Genomic DNA, 27,214 nt, shown 5'->3' on the forward strand with positions numbered 1-27,214 from the left:
TTCTGCTGTCACCCGCCAGTGGAAACAACCTGCCCGCATCTAGCCTATCTATTCCCTTCATAATTTTAAATGTTTCTATAAGATCCCCTCTCATCCTTCTAAATTCCAACGAGTACAGTCCCAGTCTACTCAACCTCTCCTCATAATCAAACCCCTTCAGCTCTGGGATTAACCTAGTGAATCTCCTCTGCACACCCTCCAGCGCCAGTACGTCCTTTCTCAAGTAAGGAGACCAAAACTGAACACAATACTCCAGGTGTGGCCGCACTAACACCTTATACAATTGCAACATAACCTCCCTAGTCTTAAACTCCATCCCTCTAGCAATAAAGGACAAAATTCCATTTGCCTTCTTAATCACCTGTTGCACTTGTAAACCAACCTTCTGTGACTCATGCACTAGCACACCCAAGTCTCTCTGAACAGCGGCATGCTTTAATATTTTATCGTTTAAATAATAATCCCGTTTGCTGTTATTCCTACCAAAATGGATAACCTCACATTTGTCAACATTGTATTCCATCTGCCAGACCCGAGCCCATTCACTCAACCTATCCAAATCCCTCTGCAGACTTCCAGTATCCTCTGCACTTTTCGCTTTACCACTCATCTTAGTGTCATCTGCAAACTTGGACACATTGCCCTTGGTCCCCAACGCCAAATCATCTATGTAAATTGTGAACAATTGTGGGCCCAATACGGATGCCTGAGGGACACCATTAGCTACTGATTGCCAACCAGAGAAACACCCATTTATCCCAACTCTTTGCTTTCTATTAATTAACCAATCCTCTATCCATGCTACTACTTTACCCTTAATGCCATGCATCTTTATCTTATGCAGCAACCTTTTGTGTGGCACCTTGTCAAAGGCTTTCTGGAAATCCAGATATACCACATCCATCGGCTCCCCGTTATCTACTGAACTGGTAATGTCCTCAAAAAATTCCACTAAATTAGCTAGGCATGACCTGCCTTTTACGAACCCATGCTGCATCTGCCCAATGGGACAATTTCTATCCAGATGCCTCGCAATTTCTTCCTTGATGATAGATTCCAGCATCTTCCCTACTACCGAAGTTAAGCTCACTGGCCTATAATTTCCTGCTTTCTGCCTACCTCCTTTTTTAAACAGTGGCGTCACGTTTGCTAATTTCCAATCCACCGGGACCACCCCAGAGTCTAGTGAATTTCGGTAAATTATCACTCGTGCATCTGCAATTTCCCTAGCCATCTCTTTTAGCACTCTGGGATGCATTCCATCAGGGCCAGGAGACTTGTCTACCTTTAGCCCCATTAGCTTGCCCATCACTCCCTCCTTAGTGATAACAATCCTCTCAAGGTCCTCACCTGTCATAGCCTCATTTCTATCAGTCGCTGGCATGTTATTTGTGTCTTCCACTGTGAAGACCGACCCAAAAAACCTGTTCAGTTCCTCAGCCATTTCCTCATTTCCCATTATTAAAACTCCCTTCTCATCCTCTAAAGGACCAATATTTACCTTAGCCACTCTTTTTTGTCTTATATATTTGTAAAAACTTTTACTGTCTGTTTTTATATTCTGAGCAAATGTAAATCGCGGCCATTGTGGGCGGGATCACTTTTTAGTTGATCTGTGTATTGCAGTGAGACAGCTGGAGTTGGATTGTCCGGTCTCCGACGCTGAAATCGCGTTCGGCGATCGGCCAGAGAATGCACGTTGGCGCCGGAATGGGGGACAGCGCCGTTTTTGCGATACTCTGCCCCCTCCAAAATGGCATACTCGCACACTGTCGGGACGGTCTCAGGGCGTCACCTGAGGCCCTCCCCCGATGTTCTGTTCCCCCATGGGCTCAGTTCCTGATGGCCTGGGTCACTCATGCTATTTTTGTGATTCACAAAAGGCAAGTGCTTCCAACGGTTTATTTTTTTCAACAGATACTTCGATACAGTGAGCTAGGTTTCAGCAGACCTTTGTAGATGGACTGGGAAATGGGAGGGCTGGTGAAATGGTGAAGGCATCACGAGGGAAGCCCACCATATTCCCATCACCATGGCATATTACCAGCATAGGAAAGCCAACAAGGTGACCACGCGACAGGCACACAATTGTGACAATGAAGTGTCCAATTAAAGAACGCTGCTGGCATTTTAGTGCTGTCGGCAGATGCTGCCACCACAGCACTAGCTGCCCTGAGGTTAAGGCTACCCTGCAGTTATAGTGCTGGCAGTGGTAGGCTCATCCTCCTCACTCACCCAGAATCGATTGCCAGGGACTCAAGCTGGAGGTGCCCTTGGTCACCATCCTGCAGTTTCAGCAGTGGCTGGGCTAGCAATGAAACCACAGAGGCCGCAGTGCTGCTGGCCCATCAAATTGGCTGAGAACTCTGGGACGAGGGCCGCCATACTCTATTGGACGGAAGTCCCTCAGCTGGATTGTTGATGGGCCACTGCCGGTAAAACACCGTCAAGGGTCCCATCGCTCACACATGCAAAGTCCATGTAATTGCGATAGGATTCAGGCCAGTATTTCAGGAACTCTGATTATTTTGCTCCCCATATCTGAGCCAATCAGCGGCAAAATTTTGTCTCATATTGTAGCATTACGTGCACTTCTGATTCATGAGCCTATAATAGACGTAAGACACTGAGTAATACAGATATGACCTTGTACAGTTTTAGATGAACAAAATTCAGTGTGAAGAATGTAGGAAATTTTTATACAGATTGTATTATATATATTTGTTGCAGTAATGTTATTAAAAGCCTGGGTTAAGGAATATATATCTGTTGCAGTAATATTATTAAACACCTGGGTTTATATATCTATTGCAGTAATATATTTTTTTAAATCCTGGTTTAACCTACAGCGGGCAATGTGCCTGAAAAAGGTGTAATTAAGATATCGTTAAGTGAGATCATCATTGATTCCAACCAGATTTGTTTACAAAGAGAGGCCTAATGGAATTTTGTTATGATTGCTGGAGATTCTCTGGAGAGTAGATAATTTGAGACATTGGGTGAGATTCTCCAATCCCCCAGCCATGTGTTTCTCAGCAGCTTGCCGTTCGCTGGTGGAGGGATTCTATCTTCCCACTGCTTGTCAATGGGATTTCCTATTCTAAGCACCCTATGGCTCCACAAAACCCATTCCCGGAGAGGTGGGAAAAGCGGGAAAAGTGAATCGCAATGACCGGAGAGTTCTGGTCATTGTGTTTAGATTTAGGTAAGCAGGTCTTGGCATCCAAGTGGGATAAAGATGATGTAATTAATGGGAGGAATCAGGTCTGTAGCAGGCAGTTTGGTTTTTGAATCTGCTGGGAGTTTTAAGTTGAGCAGCAGTATTTTGCCAAATGCTGTCAGGTTGAGCAGTAGTCTGACACAGACAGAAGGATATGTAGGCTATTTCCTGAAAGGGTCTCTCTCTCCCCAAGCAGATTTTCCACGAAATCTCTATACAAGTGTACAGCAAGTAATGTGTTTGCTAACTTTCTTGATAAGTGGTTTTTGACCTCTGATGGGTTTTGCTTAATTGGAGATGAAGAAAGTACAAGTTAGTCATAAGAAGGGCTTCCTGTTTAGTGTTAATTGAAAATATATTTCTGTGATGTTAAAGTGTTTAATCCTATGTTAAGAATAAAGTTTGCTTTAATATAACAGATACCTATTGGTCAGTGGAATCACTCCTGGAGCAAAGGCCCTTAGGGGCCTCACGGTAGCATGGTGGTTAGCATCAATGCTTCACAGCTCCAGGGTCCCAGGTTCGATTCCTGGCTGGGTCACTGTCTGTGTGGAGTCTGCACGTCCTCCCCGTGTGTGCGTGGGTTTCCTCCGGGTGCTCCGGTTTCCTCCCACAGTTCAAAGATGTGCGGGTTAGGTGGATTGGCCATGCTAAATTGCCCGTAGTGTAAGGTTAATGGGGGGATTGTTGGGTTACGGGTATACGGGTTACGTGGGTTTAAGTAGGGTGAACATCGACACAACATCGAGGGCCGAAGGGCCTGTTCTGTGCTGTACTGTTCTATGTTCTATGTATCTTTTCCTCAGTTTTTAAGTTTTTTAAACAAGTGCTTGGAGTTCATGTCTGGTATCCTAACAAATAGCTTTGCAGTGTAGGCTTCAGCTGCAAGCACACCTTGGGCACAAGGTAGCATGCCTCTCTTTTCAGCAATGCTCCAGTTAGAAATCAGATAAATGCATTCTGCAGCGATTCAGCAAATTTATCCAGTGAATGATTAAAATATTCTTCTTCTTGCAGTCTCTGTCTGCAGGGAATTATTCACAGAACCACAGCCAGTGGCTGTGAGTTTTATCCTACTGACAATCACCAGATCGTCAAAACTTTTGAAGCTTTAAGGATTCTTTCTTCTCACGCAAAAAAATCTATCCCAGTCACAAAACAGCTTAAATACCAGAGAATTTTAAGGCAATGGATTTGATTTTGAATTCCTTTTGCATTTAATGAGACCAGTTCAATATCGGGATTGTTCGTGTCTCTAAGAACATTTCAAACCTGAAGGCTTCTTATCTTCATCCTTATGAAACTTTGGTAATAATCAGATCTGCCAGAATTCTATGGCCCCTCCTGAGCATCTTCGCGCAAACTTAAAAACATTTAAGGTAACAACCCCGCACCAATTGCAAATGGTGGTTATTACTGTGTGCAACTGCAAGAGCTTCTGGAATGTTTAATTTTGTGTGCCCCTTGCACTCAGAATAATGCAAAGGAATGTGTAGTTTCCACTATTTGTGGTGCACGGCAATGTGATCAATACTACTCGGTGTATTTGATGACTTAACAAACATCAGCATGGTGTGCACATGCTTATCTGAGACATTTTGACAAATACGAGACAATCACTGAATTAAATTAACTTTAGACTGTTAAAACAGATGAAGGCGGGAGTGCAATTTAGCAGACTGCCAGAGGGAGTTACATAGCAATTTAGAATTTGCAACTTGATATAGGTCAATTGGACACATCCTCCATAATTGATGTATTCATTCATTGGCAGAAAATACTTATCATTGCGTTCAATCTGCTCCCGCATATGCAAACTTACATTAATACATACAAACTGCAAATTTTCAAATGAATCAGCATAAAAATTAACAAGAGAATAATGCCTCTCAAAATACTGGCACCAATCTCGGATCCTCATGAAATTACCCAAGGTTTATTTCTTTCTCGTACCTCCAGAAACAATGAGACTGCACCAGAGAACGGAGGATAGCCAATATAATTCCATTATTCGTAAAGGTGTGTGACATGAATCATAGAACCATGGACCCATTTGTCAAGCGCCAGCAGAATGGAAAATGCAATAAAGTAGGATGTTTGAAAGGACATTATGATTATTTAAAGAGTACATACTACTCAAATTATTCCAATGGAATGAATAGAAAAAATCAGCATGCTGGATTGAAAACTGGACTAATAACAATAATAATCTTTATTGTCACAAGTCGGCTTACATTAACACTGCAATGAAGTTACTGTGAAAAGCCCCGAGTCGGCATATTCCGGCGACTGTTCAGGTACACAGAGGGAGAATTCAGAATATCTAAATTACCTTAAAGCACGCCTTTATATACTATAATCAATATTAAAAAATCCTAATTAGAACAGATACTTCACTTCAGACAGTTAATTCGCTGCTTAAGTGATTTGAGACATTCTGACAATGTGAAATGCGCTGTATAAATGCATCTCTTTTTAGTAAATGTCCAACCAAAGACGTGGAACTGGGGACTTGAATAGAGAGCCCCTTGCCAGCACAGACAATTTGGCCCATTTATATTTATCCATCTTTCTATAACGGCCACATCAGAAGTTTTGGAATCATGGAGTGGAGTGCACAAAAAAAATCAAGTCAGGCCGTCGAGACTAGGCGCCTATCTGCAGAAGTAGCTTGGCTTGTCCCACCCATGCCTTTCTCCATGTGCTTTCTTTTGCCTTCAGAGCTTGGGTGGGGTGCTCTTTCCAAGGGCCGGTGTAGACTTGATGGGCCGTTTAGTACTAGTAGAAGACAGGTACCAATAAACAGAAAGGTCTCCGTTAGGTGGAGGAGGCAGTATATTTGCATGGATAGAGGATTGGCTAATTGATAGAAAACAGAGAGTTGGGATAAGAGGGACATTTTCAGGATGGCAACCTGTAACTAGTGGAGTGCCACAGGGATCAGTGCTGGGGTCACAATTATTTACAATACACATGAATGACTTGAACGAGGGAGGTGAATGTACTATTGCCATGTTTGCAGATGACACAAAAATAGGTGGGAAGGCAAGTGGTGAGGATGACACAGAGTTTACCGAGGGATATAGACAGGTTAGGTGAGTGGGCAAAAACTTGGCAGATGGACCATCATGCAGGAGAATGTGAAGTTATGAATTTTGGTCAGAAGAATAAAGGATGTTGCTGTACGTTTCAGATCTGCTGGAGAGTATGGGAAGGATTATGGGCCTGGTGGGAAGGTTTGGTGGGTTCTCTGGGTATAAACTGAATGGAGGGAAAAGCGAAGTTTTTCCAGTGAATGAGCTGGGACAGCGGGCAAATTTAGGGGGGATGACATTTACGGTAGCGAGGGATAGGTTTAGGTATTTAGAGATTCAGGTAGAGAGGGAATGGACGTAGCTCCATCAGTGGAATGTAGCGAAGCTGGTGGAGGAGGCTGAGAGGATTTTAAGAGGTGGGATACACCGCACTTAACGTTGGCGGGGAGGGTCCTAGTGGTGAAAATGAATATTCTGCTGAGGTGCTTGTTTATTTTTCAGGCTCTCCCGATCTTTATGCCAAAGTACTTCTTTCCGAAATTGGACATGATCATTTCTTACTTTGGGAGGGGAAGGTCGAGAGGACCCTGCTACAGAGGCAGAGTCAGCAGTGGGGATTGGCACTGTCAAACCTGTTTCATTATTATTCGGCAGTGAATGTTGATAAGGTGCGGCGATGGTCGGAAGGAGAAGGGGTGGACAAGGAATCGTGTAAGGAGTCTAGTTTGAGGGCTATGGTGACGGCAGCATTGCCAATGGCTCAGAGTAGGTATTCAAGGAGCCCAGTGGTGCAGTCCACAGTGAAGATATGGAATCAGTTGAGGAAGCATTTTAGGGTGGAAGGGATGTCGGTGCTAACGCCACAGTGCGATAATCATAGGTTTGAGCTGGGGGGGGCGGGGGGGGGGGTAGATAGTGTATACAGGAGGTGGAGGGAAGTGGGGCTGGTCAAGGTGAGGGATTTGTATTTGGAGGAAGGATTCGCAAGTCTGGAGGAGCTAAAGGAGAAGGTAGAGCTGCCGAGGGGGAGTGAGTTCAGGTATCTGCAGGTTAGGGCCTTTGTGCAAAAGGTCTGGAGGCGGTCCACTAGGTTGCCGGGATACACCCTACTGGAGCGACTGCTGCTTCCGGATGTGGAAGGGGAGGGAAGAATTGGGGATATATATACAAGTGGCTAGGGATGCAGGGAGGAGAACGGGTGTGAAGATCAAGGAGAAATGGGAAGAGGAGTTGGGAAGGGGAGATCAATTGGGGAGTATAGGAACTCTGTAGGGTAAACGGGACCTCCTCCTGTGCAAGGATGAGCCTGATACAGTTTAAAGTTGTGCACAGGGTGCATACAACTTTGGTGAGAATGAGTGGTTTATTTCAGCAGATGAGTCTGAGAGGTGTGGCGGGGGTCAGCGAATCACGCGCCCAAGACTTGGGATTGAAAAAAACTGGAAGATTCTGGGCGGGAGAGTTTTCAGTCTTAGCCAGGATAGTGAAGGAGAGGTGGACCCGGACCCTTTGGTGGCGATATTTGGGGTTTCAGAAAAGCCGGAGCTCATGGAGAGGAGGAAGGCCGATGTCGTGGCCTTTGCCTCTCTGATTGCACGGCAGCGAATTCTACTAAAGTGGCAGTCGGCATCGCCACCGGGGTTAGAGAATTGGTTGGGTCACCTGTACAACTTCCTGCAGTTGTAGAAGATGAAGTAAGGGTTAAGGGGCTCCGAAGAGGGGTTTGAAAAAAGGTGGGGGAGGTTTGTGACCGTGTTTGAGGAGTTGATCGTCACAGGGGGGGGGGGGGGTGGAGAAGATGGGGAAGGGAGGGTGAAAAAGGGGAAAAAAACTTGTACAGACTGTACAGTTGACTGCTGGGAAGTATGTTTCCTGGGGCGTTTATGGGTTGTAACCTAATTTGATACATGTCTGTAATAAAATACATTTTAAAAAAGAATAAAGGAGCTGACTCTTATTAAAATAGAGAATAACTAGAAAACTACAGCTCGGAGGGATTTGGGAGCCCTCGTGCAAAAATCACAAAAAGCTAGTATGCAAGTTGAGCAGACCATAGAGAAGGCAAATTGAATATTTGCTTATATTTCAAAGGGAATGGAGTATAAAAATAGGGAAATCTTGCTGAACCTATACAAGCCACCAGTTAGACCATACCTGGAATACTGTGAACAGTTTTGGTCCCCTTATCTAAGGAAACATATACTGGCATTGGAGGCTGACCAGAGAAGGTTCACTGGGTTGATCCTGAGTATGGAGGGATTTTCTTATGAAAATATTGAGCCTGTACACATTGGAGTTAAGTAGAATGAGAGATAACCTTATTGAGGAGTATAGGATTTGCAGCGAGTTTGAATAGGTAGATACAGAACGGTTGTTTCCCCCTGTGGAAGAGTCTGGACCAGAGGGCATCATCTCAGAGTAAGAGGTCATCCATTTAAGACAGAAATTAGGAGGGATTTCTTCACTCAGTGGATAGTGAATCTGTGGAATTCTTCAGTGCAAAGGCCTGTGGAGGTGGGGTCGTTAAGTATGTTCCAAGGCTAAGATAGACAGCTTTTTAATCAGTTAGGGAATCAAGGGTTATGGCGATAAGGTATGTAAGTGGAGGTGATGATTATGAGATCACATCAGCCATGATCTCATTGAATGGTGGAGCAAACATGATAGGCCGAATGGCTTATTTCTGCCCTACATCTTATGGTCTTATGGAGTTGAGATCCAGAGTTCTACTGGATGATTGACACTTGTACCACCCATTAACAATGTGGGGTGCAATAATTTATGAAAAAATAAAAAAAATGACTGACTTAATCCAAACTGAAATTTACAAAGCACCTGAATCAAAACCATATGATTTCACTAAAAATAACAGTGAATGAGAAACTATTGAACTGCAATGATCCATCAGAAAAATATACTAATAAAAAAGATGAAAGGAGTAAAATAAACAACTGAATTAATCAAAATGTCTTTAAAAATATTTTCTTCCTAGTTTTCTCATCAGCCTCGCCCAAAGGCAAAAATATTTTATTTTTATAACTAATAAAATACAGTTCATAATATTTCACCAATTTTGTTTCCTTCCCTCTTAACGTAGAACATATACAACAGACTTCCCAACAAAATGAGTTAATTTTGCATAGATCTCGACTTAAGTAGTGGTTTGTCGTACAGATCTTCAGGACAATTCAGTAGAATGCCAAATTTGTAGCCAACAACAATTTATACAGCATGAGAAGAAAGTGCTGACTTGTTGGCAAGTGGACTCTGATTGGTAGAGAATTTGCAATGGAGAATTCAATAGTTAACTCATGCCTTGACATTAAATTGCCAAGCTGTGTTTAAATTCAAACCAGCCAAGTTGAATGTAGTCAAGGTATTGCACTGGGGAGTGAACCAGTGAATTGGTTTCACCTATTTTGTTCAGCTGAAAAATTTCTCTTTGCTTGTAAATTTATTGACAGTTAATTAGTTCTTTCAGAAAATCACTAGGATGTGTAAATTCTATAACAAAGGAAATCATGTCGTTTTTGAAAGGAATTAAATCAATGGGTTAAGGGCTTGACAATATTATCTCATTTTATATTTCCTTCTGTTTTTAACCGAGGAATATTATCAACAAACTAAGATGCTGCATTTTTTTTAAGTGGAACTTATTTTTCTTAAGCTATGTGTGATATTTCAACATCTTCAGCTTATCAAAAATACATAAAATAAGTCCCAATTATAAAACTGACATGTTCAACTATTAAAAAAGTAGGCAGGCTGAGTGAAATAGGATCAAGCAACAGTTACGTAGCTTTGCCAAAGTGAATCAATTACATTTGAATAGATTATTATTGTTTAAAATTTACACTGTACGTGCAAAATGAAACAATCCATATTACAAAATATAATGTAGTGCATCGTGACTAACTTGCCACAGGGTAAGAATCAAATTTGTGAATTTCCTGGTCTGTATCGCACAGCGTTGCATTAAACATCCCTTTTTCCCAAAAGTTCTTTGGCAACCTTCGGCTTGTTCACCATTATAATGGTTCCTTTGAAAAATATTCCAAGATTTAAAGATTTAAAAAGATTTAAATTATACAAATGAAACCCAAAGGTTTTAGTCAGGATGGTTGTTAGATATTTTTTAACAGTTGATGGGCGGAATTCTCCATTTGGGAGACTAAATGCTAACACCGAGACCAAATCGCTAGTGTTCTACGTGGATGAAAGCGGTGCCAGTCCCGGAGCGAGTCAGGTCCCATTAATTTGCTAGCACCAGTGCCGTGAAGAATTTGTGCGCTTCCAATGCATGGCAACCCTCATCATGGCACTGGTTGCGCTGGAGCACGCCCATCCTATTGATGGATCGGCTAGGACTAGAGGGTACTTAGGGGAGTGGCTGGTGGGCACCCATATGTTCCGTGGCGCTATGTTCACAGGGGGCAATCAGCAACATGCGGCGCCAGATGGCTGCCTTGTAGGCTGCGGCAATGGGGGTCCATGCCCATCCACCCTGACCTCATGGCTTAACCCCTGCTCCCAACCCACCCCCGGTCTGGCCAGCGGCACAACTGTCAACACACTATAGCGATCTTGGGAACTTTCCGTGCCCCCTTCTCTCCCTCAGCAACCACAGTGCCTGTGTCCCAATTTGAAATACCACAACTGAACTCCACCATCCGTAATTCCTCCTGGTGGAGGCAGAGCATCACAGAAGGTCCAGAAAATGCTGGGCCATGCCTGTTAATGACATGCCAACACCGTTTACTGTACCATTTGCATGCACATGCTGCCGTGCGGTGCAGAACTGTCACAGGACCGGAGCATGACATTCAGTTTGGCACCCTGCGGCAGCCTTGGGAAGGATTCTTAATCGGCGATCGGGCGGAGAATCCCTGTTTACGACCAAATCAGGGGTGGCGCCTGTTTTTGGATGCTCCGCCCCCTCCAAAACAGCGTAATCGAGGGGTACGCCGCACGCCATTGGGACAGCATCAGGCCGTTACCTGAAGGCCCTTCCCCCATGCTCCCCCCTGATGGGCCGAGTTTCAGACGGCGCGAGAACATGTGCTCTCTGTTTTCGGGAGCTGTGCTGCTGACCGGGGGGGGGGGGCTTTGGCGAGGGCTGGGGGGACTGGTGGCCCAGAGGTAGAGAAGGGTTTCAGGGGGGCACTATCCGGCAGGTCGGGTCTGAGAGCGACAGCGCCATGTTGTACGGCGCGACCGCTGCAGGCCGTCGCCATGCACGTGCGCGGCCACAGACCCGGCAATTTTCCAGGCATTTATATCCAGAAAGCCATGTGTTTTATGTGGAGTGGTTTCTAGCCCCTCACCGGTCAGAGCATCGGTGCGGGGGCGGCACCAACTGTTTTGTCGTAAAACCAGACACTTCCTCCGGACATAGATCGGGGAATCCAATCCCTTGATTTTCGGCTGACGCCGAATTCTCTACCCTATCGTATTTCACAATTCTGCCGTCGCTGGGTGGAGAATCCCGCCCAATGCTTCTTAAAAGATTATGCTTCATATTTTCCAGCCTTGGTCCGGTGGGCCGTGCCACAGCGGGGCTTCATCGACATCAGCCGGACTAAAGATCCCAACGGCAGGAAGTCACAGAAAATTTCATCCTGTTTTTGTGAAAATCACTGTGAAATGCAATGATCGATTATAACATTTTCTATTTGGTCTGAGGTTTGCCCTGCAAATGATGTTACATGAGATCAAGGTCCTTCTTAAACCTTCATTTGTGCATTCATCACTTTGAATAGGTAGTGTGCTCTCTCACAGTGTCAGTGCAGACTGAATGGCCTCCTTCTGCACTGCAGGGATTCTATGCTATGATATTTTTAAATAAGTGGCCCGATTTAGCTCAGTGGACTAGACAGCTGGTTTGTGATGGACCAGGGCAGCAGTGCAGGTTAAATTCCCGTACCGGCTGAGGTTATTCATGAAGGTCCAACCTTGCCCCTCACCTGAGGTGTGGTGATCCTCAGGTTAAATCACCACCAGTCAGCTCTCCCCTCAAAGGGGAAAAGCAGCCTCTGGTCATCTGGGACTAAGGCGACTTTACCTTACCTTATTTTTTAATGCTTTCACCTCTCACAAATGTCATCCAAACCAGGATTCCGCAGCCCAATTCTTCTCCTGCAATAAATCCCACGTATCCATCATCCACTCCTTTCCGTACATATCATTAAACTAGTTTCAAAATCCTCTTCCACGTTTTCCTCCCCAACGGTCCTGCCTCACCTTATCTGGATATTTCTTACATCCATGCACTCCCTTGCTCCCACCTGTTCCTTAGGTTGCAAATGACTGTTTGCTTCATATTTCACTTGGAAGTTGGTAAATCGGTGATCATGTCCCTGCTCTCTTCTCAAACGATTCCACTTTGCTACTCCTAACCTTGCTCTCAAGAATTTCCTGAAAACCTATCCTTTTCAATAAATTTCAGTGGCCTGTTGCTGAGTCTGCATTTCCTCTTTGTAGCGCACAGCGCGGTGCATTTTCACACCAAGAAAGCTAAAAACGTAAGCTGTTGTGTTACTTGAAGAGAGTCTCATCACCTTTGAAAAATATCTAACAACCATTCTGAGTAATGATTTTGGGCTACATTTTCCAAATTTAAGTCTATTGTTGGAATATTTTTCAGAGGGACCAATACCATGGTGAACAGGCAGATGGTTGTCAAGGAGGGAAAAGTTAATGCTTAATGCAGCACTAAGACTTACAGGCCAGGAAAATTATGGATTTGATTCCTATGCCAGGACTTTCATCCCTCCGAAACCCGCTCGCTATCTCACCCCACCACAATCTGTTGTTTCCCAGCAGCAAGATCTTCCATTTCCCCCAAGTCTACTGCATTGTGCTTGGCTTGCTCGCCCTGTTACCGGGGAACCCAGTGCAGGGGGAACTTTCAGCAGTATCAAAAGACTCTGCCAATGGGAAGGGCCGGAAAATAGTAATTTTCATTTCAGAATTTTCAGGTTTTCACAATTGGCCTCAGAAATCGTGGGATAATGTTAACAAGTGTTCATGCTGCAAATTGCAATGCAGTAGCCTTGATGTTGTTCCCTATTAAAATCATATTGAAAGATGATGACTCTCATAAGGTGCAGATGGTCCGCCAAAGTCCATTGTACACATGAAGTGAATTATTGGACTGGATTCTCCGTTCGGGAGATTATGTTCTCTCACCAGAACTGAATTGCTTCTGTTTGACCCTGGTGCTGGGAGTGGCGCCCAGAAGCAAGTCAATGTCCCCAGCCATGCATATTTATGAATGGATCGCAAGGGATTCTGTCGTGAACCATGCTATTGGGCTGCCATTTTGAGCATGCGGCACCAGAGCGAGGTGTGGTGCCTGGCCCACTTCTGGCCCACAAGGCAACCCCTACCCTCAAACCCCTAACAAGTAGAGACATCCTCCTCTCCATCCCCACCCCCAACAGAATGCATGCATGAGGGTGGTCTGGCCCCTTGTTGTGAAACTAATCACAATGTTTATAAACATCGAGCTATGATTGACAGCTCATGACCACATCAAAAGCAGTTAAGTGCTTTCTGCTGACAAAAAGAGGAAGTGAATGTGCTTAACTCCTTATAAACATTGTAGTTAGTTTCACAGCAGGCTATTTGAAATCCATTCAAGTAAGAAGGGAAATGAAAATAAACAATCCAGACATCTGGCTGTCTGGAAGATATGAATTATAGGCCACTAAATGCTATTTCTCTTTGAAGGGAATAGAATCCTTGCAGTTCAAAATATATGAGGGGTTGTTGAAGCCTTGTGACATAAGTTTTGCATTCAGCTGCATTATGGACATCTGCCTGAGGCAGCAGGTGTGAGGCACAAGTAAGTGGAAAGGCAATGATTTTTTTCATTGCTTCTGCCAGGACTGCTCTTTTCCTTCTAAGAAGGGGTGACAGATTGCGGGGAGGTGGGAGGGTTCCCTGTTATGGGAGTGGCTTTGGTGAAGGGGTGGCTCTGGTGGAGGGGGTGGCTTTGCTCGGAAGATCTGGAGTGGGCAGGATTTGCTGTTGGTGGGAGGGGGCCCTCCGATGAACTTTGAGGGCACCTATACAAAATGCTTACCCCCTTGGCCCACTGAGTTCCACTACACCAGGGCCACACTGGCAAATGCTTGTATTAATCCACGCCCGTGTGAATCCCAGCCCAGAGGACCGGAAAATCACAGAGGTGTGGGGCATCCAGTATCCAGCCCATTAATAGGTTGAAAATGCATTATTTTTACCCCTTTGCATCCTCCTGGTCACGCAGGGCGCGAACCTCAATGATGCTGCCAGCAGGGGACTGGAGCTTCGGAAAGATCCCAATTTTTCCCTGGCACTGGATTCTCCATCACATCGAGAACTCGATTACCAGAGATGGGGGGTGGAGAATTCAGCCCATGATTTGGGGAAATGAGGGGACAAAAGAAGAGAATTGGTAAGAAGCGTACCCGTAAAAGAACAATATTTGTAATGATTTTGTTTGCATTCCATTGCACATGTGTCCACAGTAGAATTGCACCTTATTTTTTGGTGCAAATATGATTTTAAATAAGCTAGCATCTCGGGTGTAGCCTTGAGTTTGAAATTGAGTAGCTGCAATAACAGACACAATTGATACTAGTGTTAATGACAATTCCTGTACTAACATTAATCCAGCTCCCCCCTCATGCAGTCAGTCAGAGAAATTCCTTCAAACCAATTGTCCTCGATGCCAGTGTTGTTCAAATAAAAAGACTCAAATGACAGAGATAGATGAAGCAAACAAAAACAAATTATAATTGTTCTCAACTATGTGGCTTTCTAACAGTGCACCTGATGGTGAAGCTGCTTTCAATTTTGGATTGTGCTATGAATGTAATATTGAACCAGGTTTCCCCTCATATGTTGCAAACTGAAAAAATATCATGTGCTTGTGCATTAATTATTGAACATCACTATTGTCACGATCGAATCACAGAGCCTTTCATCAGTCAGTCAATAAAAATCACTTCAAAATACAATTAAAAAAAATCTCTATTCAAATACGTAAACGTGTATAAAACATAATTGATAATGTGTGGCTGGATTTGATTATCCACACAAAAATATTTATGGAAACCAAATTCCCATTCTTTTTGCAATTTCTACCTCTTTATAAAATTGCCAATTAAATTCAATTATATATAAAAATATGTTTAGACCCGAATGCTCAGCACAACCTATCCACTGGAGTAATATTTTCTCTGTCCCTCCTCCTATGCACCCCCAAACCAGTGTAAGCCAGACAATATGCCTTTTGCAAGGATCTGCTAGCAAGCAGGCTGTTGGACCAACTGGCACTGTTGCTTTGGCTAATTCCTAGTTAAGACAGGAAAATTCCAGAGAGGTGAAATTGGGGCTCATACCAATTTGGCAGCCAATCTTTCACCTTGAACAATCATTCAACTTCTTTTTTGGAGCTTCAACTAGTTTCAATGCCTGTTTTATTTTGTTTGAAGTTTAAGAAGTTTCCCAAATGAACAGAAAATAAAAACATGTGTAACGAACTGTCAATTCGCTATTTCCATTTTTATATATCTCTAGGTATCTTTTAGATAGAGATAGATAGAGAAATACAGCACAGAACAGGCCCTTCGGCCCACGATGTTGCGCCGAACTTTTGTCCTAGGTTAATCATAGAATTTTGGACAATTTTTCACGGCCAATCCACCCAACCTGCACATCTTTGGACTGTGGGAGGAAACCGGAGTACCCGGAGGAAACCCACGCAGTCACGGGGAGGATGTGCAGACTCCACACAGACAGTGACCCAAGTCAAAATTCAACTTGGGACCCTGGAGCTGTGAAGCAATTGTGCTATCCACAATGCTACCGTGCTGCCTTTAAGAAGTTAACCTACACTCCATTATTCTACCCTAATCCATGTACCTATCCAATAGCCGTTTGAAGGTCCCTAACGTTTCCGACTCAACTACTTCCACAGGCAGTGCATTCCATGCCCCCACTACTCTCTGGGTAAAGAACCTACCTCTGACATCCCCTCTATATCTTCCACCATTTATCTTAAATTTATGTCCCCTTGTAATGGTGTGTTCCACCTGGGGAAAAAGTCTCTGACTGTCTACTCTATCTGTTCCCCTAATCATTTTATAAACCTCTATCAAGTCGCCCCTCATCCTTCTCTGTTCTAATGATAAAAGGCCTAGCACCCTCAACCTTTCCTCGTATGACCTACTCTCCATTCCAGGCAACATCCTGGTAAATCTCCTTTGCACCTTTTCCAAAGGTTCCACATCCTTCCTAAAATGAGGCGACCAGAACTGCACACAGTACTCCAAATGTGGCCTGACCAAGGTTTTGTACAGCTGCATCATCACCTCACGGCTCTTAAATTCAATCCCTCTGCTAATGAACGCTAGCACACCATAGGCCTTCTTCGCAGCTCTATCCACTTGAGTGGCAACTTTCAAAGATCTATGAACATAGACCCCAAGATCTCTCTGCTCCTCCACATTGCCAAGAACCCTACCGTTAACCCTGTATTCCGCATTCCTATTTGTCCTTCCAAAATGGACAACCTCACACTTGTCAGGGTTAAACTCCATCTGCCACTTCTCAGCCCAGCTCTGCATTCTATCTATGTCTCTTTGAAGCCGACAACAGCCCTCCTCACTATCCACTACTCCACCAATCTTCGTATCATCTGCAAATTTACTGACCCACCCTTCAACTCCCTCATCCAAGTCGTTAATGAAATTCACAAACAGCAGAGGACCCAGAACTGATCCCTGCGGTACGCCACTGATAACTGGGCTCCAGGCTGAATATTTGCCATCCACCACCACTCTCTGTCTTCTATCGGTTAGCCAGTTTGTTATCCAACTGGCCAAATTTCCCACTATCCCATGCCTCCTTACTTTCTGCACAAGCCTACAATGGGGAACCTTATCAAATGCCTTACTAAAATTCATGTACACTACATCCACTGCTTAACCTTCATCCACATGCTTGGTCACCTCCTCAAAGAAGTCAATAAGACTTGTAAGGCAAGACCTACCCCTCACAAATCCGTGCTGACTATCCCTAATCAAGCAGTGCCTTTCCAGATGCTCAGAAATCCTATCCCTTTCCATTACTTTGCCTACCACCGAAGTAAGACTAACTGGCCTGTAATTCCCAGGGTTTATCCCGATTCCCTTTGTTGAACAGGGGCAAGACAGTCGCCACTCTCCAATCCTCTGGTACCACCCCTGTTGACAGCGAGGACGAAAAGATCATTGCCAACGGCTCTGCAATTTCATTTCTTGCTTCCCATAGAATCCTTGGATATATCCCGTCAGGCCCGGGGGACTTGTCTATCCTCAAGTTTTTCAAAACGTGCAACACATCTTCCTTCCTGACAAGTATCTCCTCGAGCTTATCAGTCTGTTTCACACTGTCCTCTCCAACAATATGGCCCCTCTCGTTTGTAAATACTGAAGAAAAATACTTGTTCAAGACCTCTCCTATCTCTTCAGACTCAATACACAATCTCCCGCTACTGTCCTTGATCGGACCTATCCTTGCTCTAGTCATTCTCATATTTCTCACATATGTGTAAAAGGCCCTGGGGTTTTCCTTGATCCTACCTGCCAAAGATTTTTCATGCCCTCTCTTAGCTCTCCTAATCCCTTTCTTCAGTTCCCTCCTGGCTATCTTGTATCCCTCCAGCGCCCTGTCTGAACCTTGTTTCTTCAGCCTTACATAAGTCTCCTTCTTCCTCTTAACAAGACATTCAACCTCTCTTGTCAACCATGGTTCCCTCACTCGACCATCTCTTCCCTGCCTAACAGGGACATACATATCAAAGACATGCAGTACCTGTTCCTTGAACAAGTTCCACATTTCACTTGTGTCCTTCCCTGACAGCCTTTGTTCCCAACTTCTGCACTTCAATTCTTGTCTGACAGCATTGTATTTACCCTTCCCCCAATTATAAACCTTGCCCTGTTGCACGCACCTATCCCTCTCCATAACTAAAGTGAAAGTCACAGAATTGTGGTCACTACCTCCAAAATGCTCCCCCACTAACAAATCTATCACCTGCCCTGGTTTATTACCAAGTACTAAATCCAATATGGCCTCCCCTCTGGTCGGACAATCTCCATACTATGTTAGAAAAGCTTCCTGGACACACTGCACAAACACTACCCCATACAAACTATTTGATCTAAAGAGTTTCCACTCAATGTTTGGGAAGTTGAAGTCACCCATGACTACTACCCTGTGACTTCTGCACCTTTCCAAAATCTGTTTCCCAATCTGTTCCTCCACATCTCTGCTGCTATTGGGGGGCCTATAGAAAACTCCCAACAAGGTGACTGCTCCTTTCCTATTTCTGACTTCAACCCATATTACCTCAGTAGGCAGATCCCCCACGAACTGCCTTTCTGCAGCTGTTATACTATCTCTAATGAACAATGCCACCCCCCCCCCCCACCTCTTTTACCATCCTCCCTAATCTTGTTGAAACATCTATAACCAGGGACCTCCAACAACCATTTCTGCCACTCTTCTATCCAAGTTTCCGTGATGGCCACCACATCATAGTCCCAAGTACCGATCCATGCCTTAAGTTCACCCATCTTATTCCTGATGCTTCTTGCATTAAAGTATACACACTTCAACCCATCTCCTTGCCTGCAAGTACTCTCCTTTGTCAGTGTTACCTTCCCCACTGCGTCACTACACGCTTTGGCGTCCTGAATATCGGCTTCCTTAGTTGCTGGACTACAAATCCGGTTCCCATTCCCCTGCCAAATTAGTTTAAACCCTCCCGAAGAGTACTAGAAAACCTCCCCCCCAGGATATTGGTGCCCCTCTGGTTCAGATGCAACCCGTCCTGCTTGTACAGGTCCCACCTTCCCCAGAATGCGCTCCAATTATCCAAATACCCGAAGCCCTCCCTCCTAAAGGAGGTTTTTGTGGTATGATACCCCGCCGCCCTCGAGGAAAATGTCGGACCGTATTGAGACAAAACATTGAATTATCTGCAACAATCATGAAAACAAACAAACAAAAATTGATGCTATGTGCAGAAAACTAGAGGAGATTCACTGGATTCAACCTTGGGGGTATTGGGTCTCTAACACTGGCTGGTGTAATAAATATGTTGGTGAGATACAGACCTATGAAAAGCACAGCCTTCTTCTTGTGTCGAAAATTAGGGAAACTATTGATCAGTGTAACTAAATTAAGGTCTTCAATTAAGATGCAATGTTAATAAACGACCAGTATTACCAATATTGGACTGGATGGCGACTTCAATGCCAGATCAGTCTCCTCATGAAAGGCTTCTTTGAGAGCAAAGGGTCAGATTTATATTTTAATGTTTGGATATAAATGATCACCTACACAGAGTGCACAGAAGAAATTCAGACATAATGCACGCAAAGGAATATGTTCAATTATCTGCACATTTAAAATAGTTGTTGGAACAACACAATAATTGGGAAAGTCACCGAGCGAACGACTAAAAATTCAAACCACTGACCATCTCAAAAAACCTGGTATGGATTTGCTCATGGAGTAGATAGTTCAAAACATGACACTATGGAGATATTCGGTGAGGGAATTCCAGAGTACAAGGCTAGATAAGTGAGGGCACGGTGACCAAAGTGAGAAGGTACTGGAAGCTGTACAAGAAACCAGAAATGGAGGAGCTCAGACTTTGGGACTGGGCATGAGGCAGTGGGGTCCTTACAGGGGAGGTTACAGAATTTGTGAGGCCCTTGGGCATGCAAATGAGAATTTTAAAGTTGAGACGGATGACTGAGAGAAAAGGGGGGATGGATAAGCAGGAACTGGTGCAGGATGGTATACAGTAGCAGAGTTTAGGCAGCACGGTACCACAGTGGGTAGCACTGTTGCTTCACAGCTCCAGGGTCCCAGGTGCGATTCCTGCTTGGGTCACTATCAGTGTGGCGTCTGCACCTTCTCCCTGTGTCTGCATGGGTTTCCTCCGGGTGCTCCGGTTTCCTCCCACAAGTCCCAAAAAACATGCTGTTCGGAATTTGAACATTCTGAATTCTCCCACTGTGTAACCAAACAGATGCCGGAATGTGCCAACTAGGGGCTTTTCACAGTAACTTCATTGCAGTGTTAATGTAAGCCTACTTGTGACAATAAAGATTATTACTATTGCTAGACTGCGGTGAAGCTTGTGGAACCAGTAGTTGGATGGCCGGCCATCTTCATATCTTTTAGAAGGCCTTGCACATGTGTCTCATACAGGACTACAATCTCCTCTAAAACCACTTGGATATATTACTTCTCATCATTTTTAGTTGCCCCATTTCTGTTGTGTCTGATCTGATGGCTTCACTTAGCACATCACGACTTCCACAATGTCATAATTGTTTCTCCACCAAGGTGTTATATTGTAATGCTACTCCTGGGTAGCATGTTGTATTACTTGATTAAAGTAATATCGGTCGTTGCTGGTTGCTGATGATGCTGAAGAATACACGAATCTTCGATGTAAAACAAACTAATTTATTAAGTAACGATAAAACTAATATATGAGTTCGACACTCTACTGAACTAACTCTAGAAATAAAGTAATGAGAAAAAACCATATAAACAGCATGTGAATTACACGTGGTGGCTAGGCCGTGGCGTGACTCTGCTACACGACTGCTATCTAGCTACTCATGCGTGGAAAGGCACCAAGAGCCTTTGGGAGCTTTGTTATATAGTGTGGTTTAGTGGTGCCCTTTGGTGTTAGTGTCACAGCTAAGTGTTGTGATTAACTTTTTAGTTACATGTCTGTCTACGTATCATTACACAGGGTTCACTTCTAACCTCAACAAGGCCCCGGCTCTATGTATACCTCAATTCTCAAGCTTTCACTTTCAACACCTCATCCACAATAAGAACTGGAAATAAAAAAGTACATTTTACAGAAATATCGGGAAACAGATTTTTACTCCTCTTACTTATACAACAAGGTGTCAGAATAGCATGGCTAATGCCATCGATATTTCATCCACTGATTTTGATGAACAGAAAACTACTGCAGTCAATTAAGCACCTTAATGGAGTCTTGAACTCTGAAAGTCTACTTTCAAAACTCTGAGAGAGAGAACGATTGAACAGAGTCAAGCCCCAGCCTGATGGAAATTATCATGGGTTTGCAGCTTTGCTTATTAACCTCTTTTGGCATCAACACTTTCAATTGTAACTCTACAAATTACATGTAAAGTTCATACATATGCAATGGAGAAAGTAAGAATTCAGATATGCCGCTATCTATATATTCAGAGATGATCAAACTTGGCAAAGCAGCCTAAAATGCTGTGTAATTTTGAGCTGAAGCCAACAACTAACATGCATATTCCAATTTTCAAAGTTCCTGACCAATCACTGAATAATTTGTGTTCTAATTGCAACATTTTGTTTCAAGTTCGCACAGCTTTAAAATGATATCCGCTTCGCAACCGTAGCTTGAAGCTCATTTCAATTAGCATAATTCCCTGGTCAAATGACAATTAAATTCAGGATGACCTGGACACTATTTACTTATCTATCAGATAATGTTATCGTAAAGGAATACAGATCCATGGTAACAGAATGCGAATGCATTGTTACGCAGCTTAACACTCCTGTCCTTATAAAAGTAAACAATTTTGCCATGAGTAATGGCACTGGACAACTATTGTAAATCCCGGAGCAGCCTATATTTAACAACCAAAATTGGTGAAAAATGAAAAGTTAACCACATCAGATGGATGAAGCGGAGCCAGTGTTATAAACATGTCCTGCTTTCTGGGGCTCCCATGTCAATCCCTGTTGCCACACTCCAATGTAGGCCACATTCCCGTGTAGGCCACATTCTAGTTCCTGCAATGGCCACCACTCCCACTGGCATTGCCTGTACTGGAGAACTGCCAGCCTCTGATTGGCCAGCAGCCAGCAGAGGAAGGAAATTCACCCGACATCAGAGGCTTCCCAGGACAAATTCCCCTTCCAGGTGCTGGGAAGCTCCACAGAGGAAAAGTAGGTGCCTGACTGAGATTAAATCCCATCAAGCCTCCTGAAAATAGCCGCGATGGGATTACAACCAGTGGATGGGCCCCAACCACGACCATTAAATTAAATTATCCCCTCTTTTTCTTCCTTTCTAGTTGCTGTTTGCATGCATGCTACATTTGCAGCATTTTCTGTTTTATTGCACAAGCGTGATTTTGGTGTTGTGCTGTGATAAACCAATTATTTCAAAATAGTCATTTCAAAATAGGAATTTGCAAAATATTAAATTACATTTTGTGCAAGTAAAGAATTAAATCTTGCAAACAAATGCTACTCCTTCGTTCCTGTGAAACATCTCCATAATCAATCATTCAACCAGCAGATTTGGTCATTTCGCCCTGGTAATCAATAACGTCAAATGTAGTTTGGTTTGCTTGTAAACGTTGTGCTAAAAAATGACTTGAAAATAGGTATAAAAATTTTTTTGTTTAGTTGTTTAATTGTTGTTCACCAAAAATATATTGCTGATAGGAGTTCAATTTTAGAAACACATAGAATAGAAATTTGACTCACCCTCCGGGGGTCTTGAAGCTTGAAAGGGTAGATGCATCGAAAACATTTCCACTTGATAGCTGAGCCTTTACCAAAGAATAAAGAAAGAACTGTCAGCATTACCAAGTCTCAAACAATGCGTGTGCCGTTTCAATGAAAAATTCTAAATCTTTTTTTCTGTTTGCACTTACAATATGAAGTACATTATGAAAAAGCATGTTTGTGGAAGTTTATTCTTATCAATAAATGTCCTGTTTACAAATGCATCGTATATTGAACATGTGACAAATAAGAGAAATTATATCATGTATTTGTAAAGGTGGGTTCCATGCGACACAAATAGGATGTGAAATGAACATCTTTACTATGAAAACTACATAAAAATGTAACAAAATTCAAATGATATTTTATGGGAGATGAAACACAGCAATTTAGAACCTGTTGATCCACAGAACTGTTATCTGAAAAAGAACCAAGGAGAGGAGGACATAATATGTTAGATATATGCAATATTCTAAAGTTATATAATTTGCTTGTCCACTCATATATTATACTGCAATTAGATGCAGTCATGAACCCAAGGGCTATTAGCTACTTAAATGGAAACTTAATCATGCAAACTTAAACCAATGGAAAACAATTATAAAGTTGGTGAAAAATTAAATTAAAACTACGAATTCCAACACAGCAAATAGTTGCTACTGGTCTATCGTATGATTTTAAGCACAAAACCGTAATATAAATATTAATTCAATTATTACGCTACCCAATTGTGAAAGAAGCAAAAGCTAATTATTTAAATTTTTACCTTTTCCAGTTAAAACACACCTTGTATGTACCAGGCCATTTAAGTAAAGTACAGTTCCAAATTCAACTGCCTCTACAGCGCATTGCTTTCTACTATATTAAAAACTCCTCTGCAATAAATACTCTTGCGATATTTGTCACCTTGACCCACAACCTTGATTGATCTTATTTACTGATTGAATGCTCGCTTACTTTTTATTAGGAGCTGCAAGCAGCTCCAGAAACTGTTAATTAAAACTATTTGGATGCTATGCTTTTACACTCTACCAGTTGATCGCACTGATGGTGACAGGCTCAAAAGATTAAGCTGCAGAATGTGCTTATCCAGAACATCTGGAGGCTTTTGCTATAATGATGTGCTGGAGTCCACAAGAGTTTAGATTATACAAGGAGGGGTGAGGTTGATGCACTCTTCTCATTTCATGATTTATGTTCTTGTAAATCAGGCTGTTAGCACCGATGCCTGTTAGAAATATTAATTGTAATTTTGTCAAAGGTTGATATACGTAACTTACCATTTCTTTAATGTAATTAATGAGAGTTTCAAGAAAACAGAACATTGACAGACAATAACTGTGACAAGAAGATAATTACTGACAAGCTACCATCACTGGTTATACAACTGGTGTTATAATTGGGAATTAGGACCTTGATGCATAAGCACTTAGGTTTTCTCCTACATTGTGCAGCTGCCAATATAATAAATAGGTTAGATGACAACACTGAATGGCAATGCATACTGGGCCCAATAACCATCCTTTTCACAACAGGTATTCCCTATTTGGCATCATGGTGGAAGAACCAGCAGCACAGGGGTGCATCAGTTAAAGGAGAAAACCCTCTGCTAGAAATGAGCTATAATGCAGTTTTGCTTTACCCACATCCCAGCAACAAATACTTTGCGTATATGTGACATTAATTGCCCAGTGAAGGGCCTCAATTGGCAGTGTGGAGGGGAGGGTCACCAAAGGACCTTCTCACCACAGACTAAACTGAGATAAAGGCGGGAAGATGGCAGGGTTCCCACCTGCCACTCTCCCAGCTAATTAAATACCCCTCTGTCAAACTTGCCTCAGGGGGAGGGCATCCACCTGTAAAGTAATGAAGCCATTTATTCATGGACATCATTCGGCCCATTGAGCCCATACCAGCTCACTGTGGAGCAATCCAATCAGTCCCATTCACCCGCTCTAACCCTGTAACCCTCAAGTGCCCACTCAATTTCTTTTTGAAAACAATGAGTGTCTTTGTTTCCATAAACCGTGTGGAGCAGTAAGTTCCCAGCCATTACCATTCACTGCGTAAATAGGTTTTCCCTCACATTCCTTCTGCATCTTTTGCACAAAACCTTAAATCTGTAGGCCCTAGTCCTTGTGATATCAGCTAGTGGTATAGTTTTTCCTTCTCTACCCTCTCCAAACCTGTCATTATCTTAGGCAGCTCTATCCAAGCTACCCAAAAACTCCTTTCCACTGAGGAGAACTACTCCAGCCTAACCTTGTAGCTAATATCCCCACCCCGGGAACCATTCACTTGAATCTCCTTTGCAAATTCTCAATCCTTCCAAAGGAGTGGTGCTCAGAACTGGATGGAATCCTCTAGTCGTGGCTGAACAAGAGCATTATCATTGTTCAGCTTACCTTTCCATCTTTTGTAGCCAGTGCCTGTATTTACGAAGCCCAAGTTTCAATGTGCTTTGCCCGCCCTCAATATGTTTTGCCATCTTAACAGATCGATGCAAATGCACCCCCAGGTCCCTATGACCCTGTACACTAATACACATCACCTCATACTTTTCTGCAATAAATTTCATCTTGTCTGCCCCCAAGTCTCTTCGGATCTCGACTCTTCTCAAGCTCTTCACCATTTAGAAAGTGAAAACATCTTCTTTCCCAACCAGACATCTAAATGAAAATCCAATGATAGTCTAAATGACAGCTGTTGCAACAACTCAAAATGTGATTGCAATTCCATGAATTGGTGAATTTAACATTGCAGAAAATGTCACCTGTCAAGACTGGAGCTAAATTGGCCAAAATATTCATCCTTATTCAATTATCCCATGGGGGAAAACAACTTCCACGGGTGTTTCTGAAAATGTGTTCATTTGGTAGTCTGAGACATATAACAGAGTTTGTTAATATTGGCTTATAAATCTTGGGCAGGATTCTCCATTGCCTGATGCCGATATCGTAACCAGCGATCGGGTGGAGAATTCCTGTTTCCGGCCAAATTGAGGGCGGTGCCTGTTTTTGGATGCTCCGTCTCCTCCAAAACGGCATCGAGGAGTACACCGCATGCTGTTGGGATGGCCTCAGGATGTTACCTGAAAGCCCTCCCCTGATGCTCTTCCCCCAATGGGCCGAGTTCCTGATGGCGCGGGACACATGTGCTCTCAGTTTTCGTGAACCCGGCATGGTAGCTGTGGACTGTGTCCAGCCCCACAGTCGGGGTGGGGTGTCGTACTGCATAGGGGTGGCCCGGGAAGGTGAGGGGGTTTCCGGAGGAGCACTACCTGACAGGTCGGGTCTGCGCGCAGCTGGGACCATGTTGTATGGCGCCACCGCTGCAGGTTGCCGCTGTGCGCATGAATAACCACGGGCCCGGAATTTCTCCAGGCATTTATATCGGGAAGGTCGTGCATTTTACGTGGCGCGGTTGCTAGCCCCTCACCGGTCGGAGGATTGGTGCTGGGCCTCGCCGATTTTTTTCATCGTAAAACTAACTGGACACTTCCTCCATCTCCTTATCTGTATTCCTCCCGCCATTTAGCACAGAACAGACTCAATGTAGCCCCAGTGAGGCTGAAGCAGAAAAATAAGCTTTCCTTGCTACTACTGTATGGCGTTATATAGGTCAGTTAGTGCTACAGTTGTGCTTTGTGGAGAATGTTTGATGTTGACCTATGGGATAAACTCCAATTTACTTCCCCCAATTGTAAAATGTCAAATCTGAATGTGGTTATTTAAAGCATCGTGTTACAACAGAACAGTGAGCGGCCCAAAATTCAGAGAAATTTTGAAATTGGCCACTTGAACTGAAGGAATGAGTGAGAAGTAGGGAAGATTTATTTTTGCAATTTGGCTGACTCCTCTGTTAAGTATACTAAATGGGAACTTAAGTACCTCATGTACTGGAATTTATAGAAGCGAAAATCTGTCAAGCGAGAGTTGTCACATATGAACGTATTTGAAAAGTTTTAGCTCTAATGGAGACTTACATTTCTTCCATTAATTCTCTCCAAGCGTGTTGTTATTTTAAGAAAACAAATGTACAGACTTGCCACACATACAGGGCCAATTCTCCGACCCCCAAGCCGGGTGGGAGAATCACGGGAGTGCCGGGCGATTCACGCCACGCCGTTCTGGCACCTGCACGTGATTCTCCCCCCCCCAAAACGCGTATCGCGTTTTGCGACAAGCCGCTCAGAGAATCGCCGCTCGATTCTCCGACCTGGATGGGCCGAGCAGCCTGCCTAATCCGACCGGTTCACGCCGGCGCCAACCACACCTGGTCGCTGCCGGCGTGAACAGCGCGCGACCGCTGCATGTGGGGCCGTAGGGGGAGGATCGAGCACCAGGGGGGTACTCAGGAGGGGTCTGACCCG

At 43.7% G+C, this 27,214-nt stretch overlaps 1 protein-coding gene across 6 annotated transcripts in view; it reads right to left on the minus strand.

Annotated features, from left to right (window-relative positions):
• LOC119974369 (protein unc-13 homolog C-like) overlaps positions 1-27,214 on the minus strand; it is a 532,106-nt gene that overhangs the window by 432,676 nt on the left and 72,216 nt on the right. For all 6 annotated transcript variants that reach the window (XM_038813153.1, XM_038813157.1, XM_038813155.1 and 3 more), the window contains 2 exons: positions 23,239-23,261; positions 22,822-22,886 (listed from right to left, as the gene is read on the minus strand). In XM_038813153.1, the coding sequence (XP_038669081.1) occupies positions 22,822-22,886; positions 23,239-23,261 (88 nt within the window). The remainder of the gene's footprint in view (positions 1-22,821; positions 22,887-23,238; positions 23,262-27,214) is intronic.

The sequence above is a fragment of the Scyliorhinus canicula genome, chromosome 12, assembly GCF_902713615.1.
Source record: "Scyliorhinus canicula chromosome 12, sScyCan1.1, whole genome shotgun sequence".
In the NCBI taxonomy this organism is placed as follows: domain Eukaryota; kingdom Metazoa; phylum Chordata; class Chondrichthyes; order Carcharhiniformes; family Scyliorhinidae; genus Scyliorhinus; species Scyliorhinus canicula.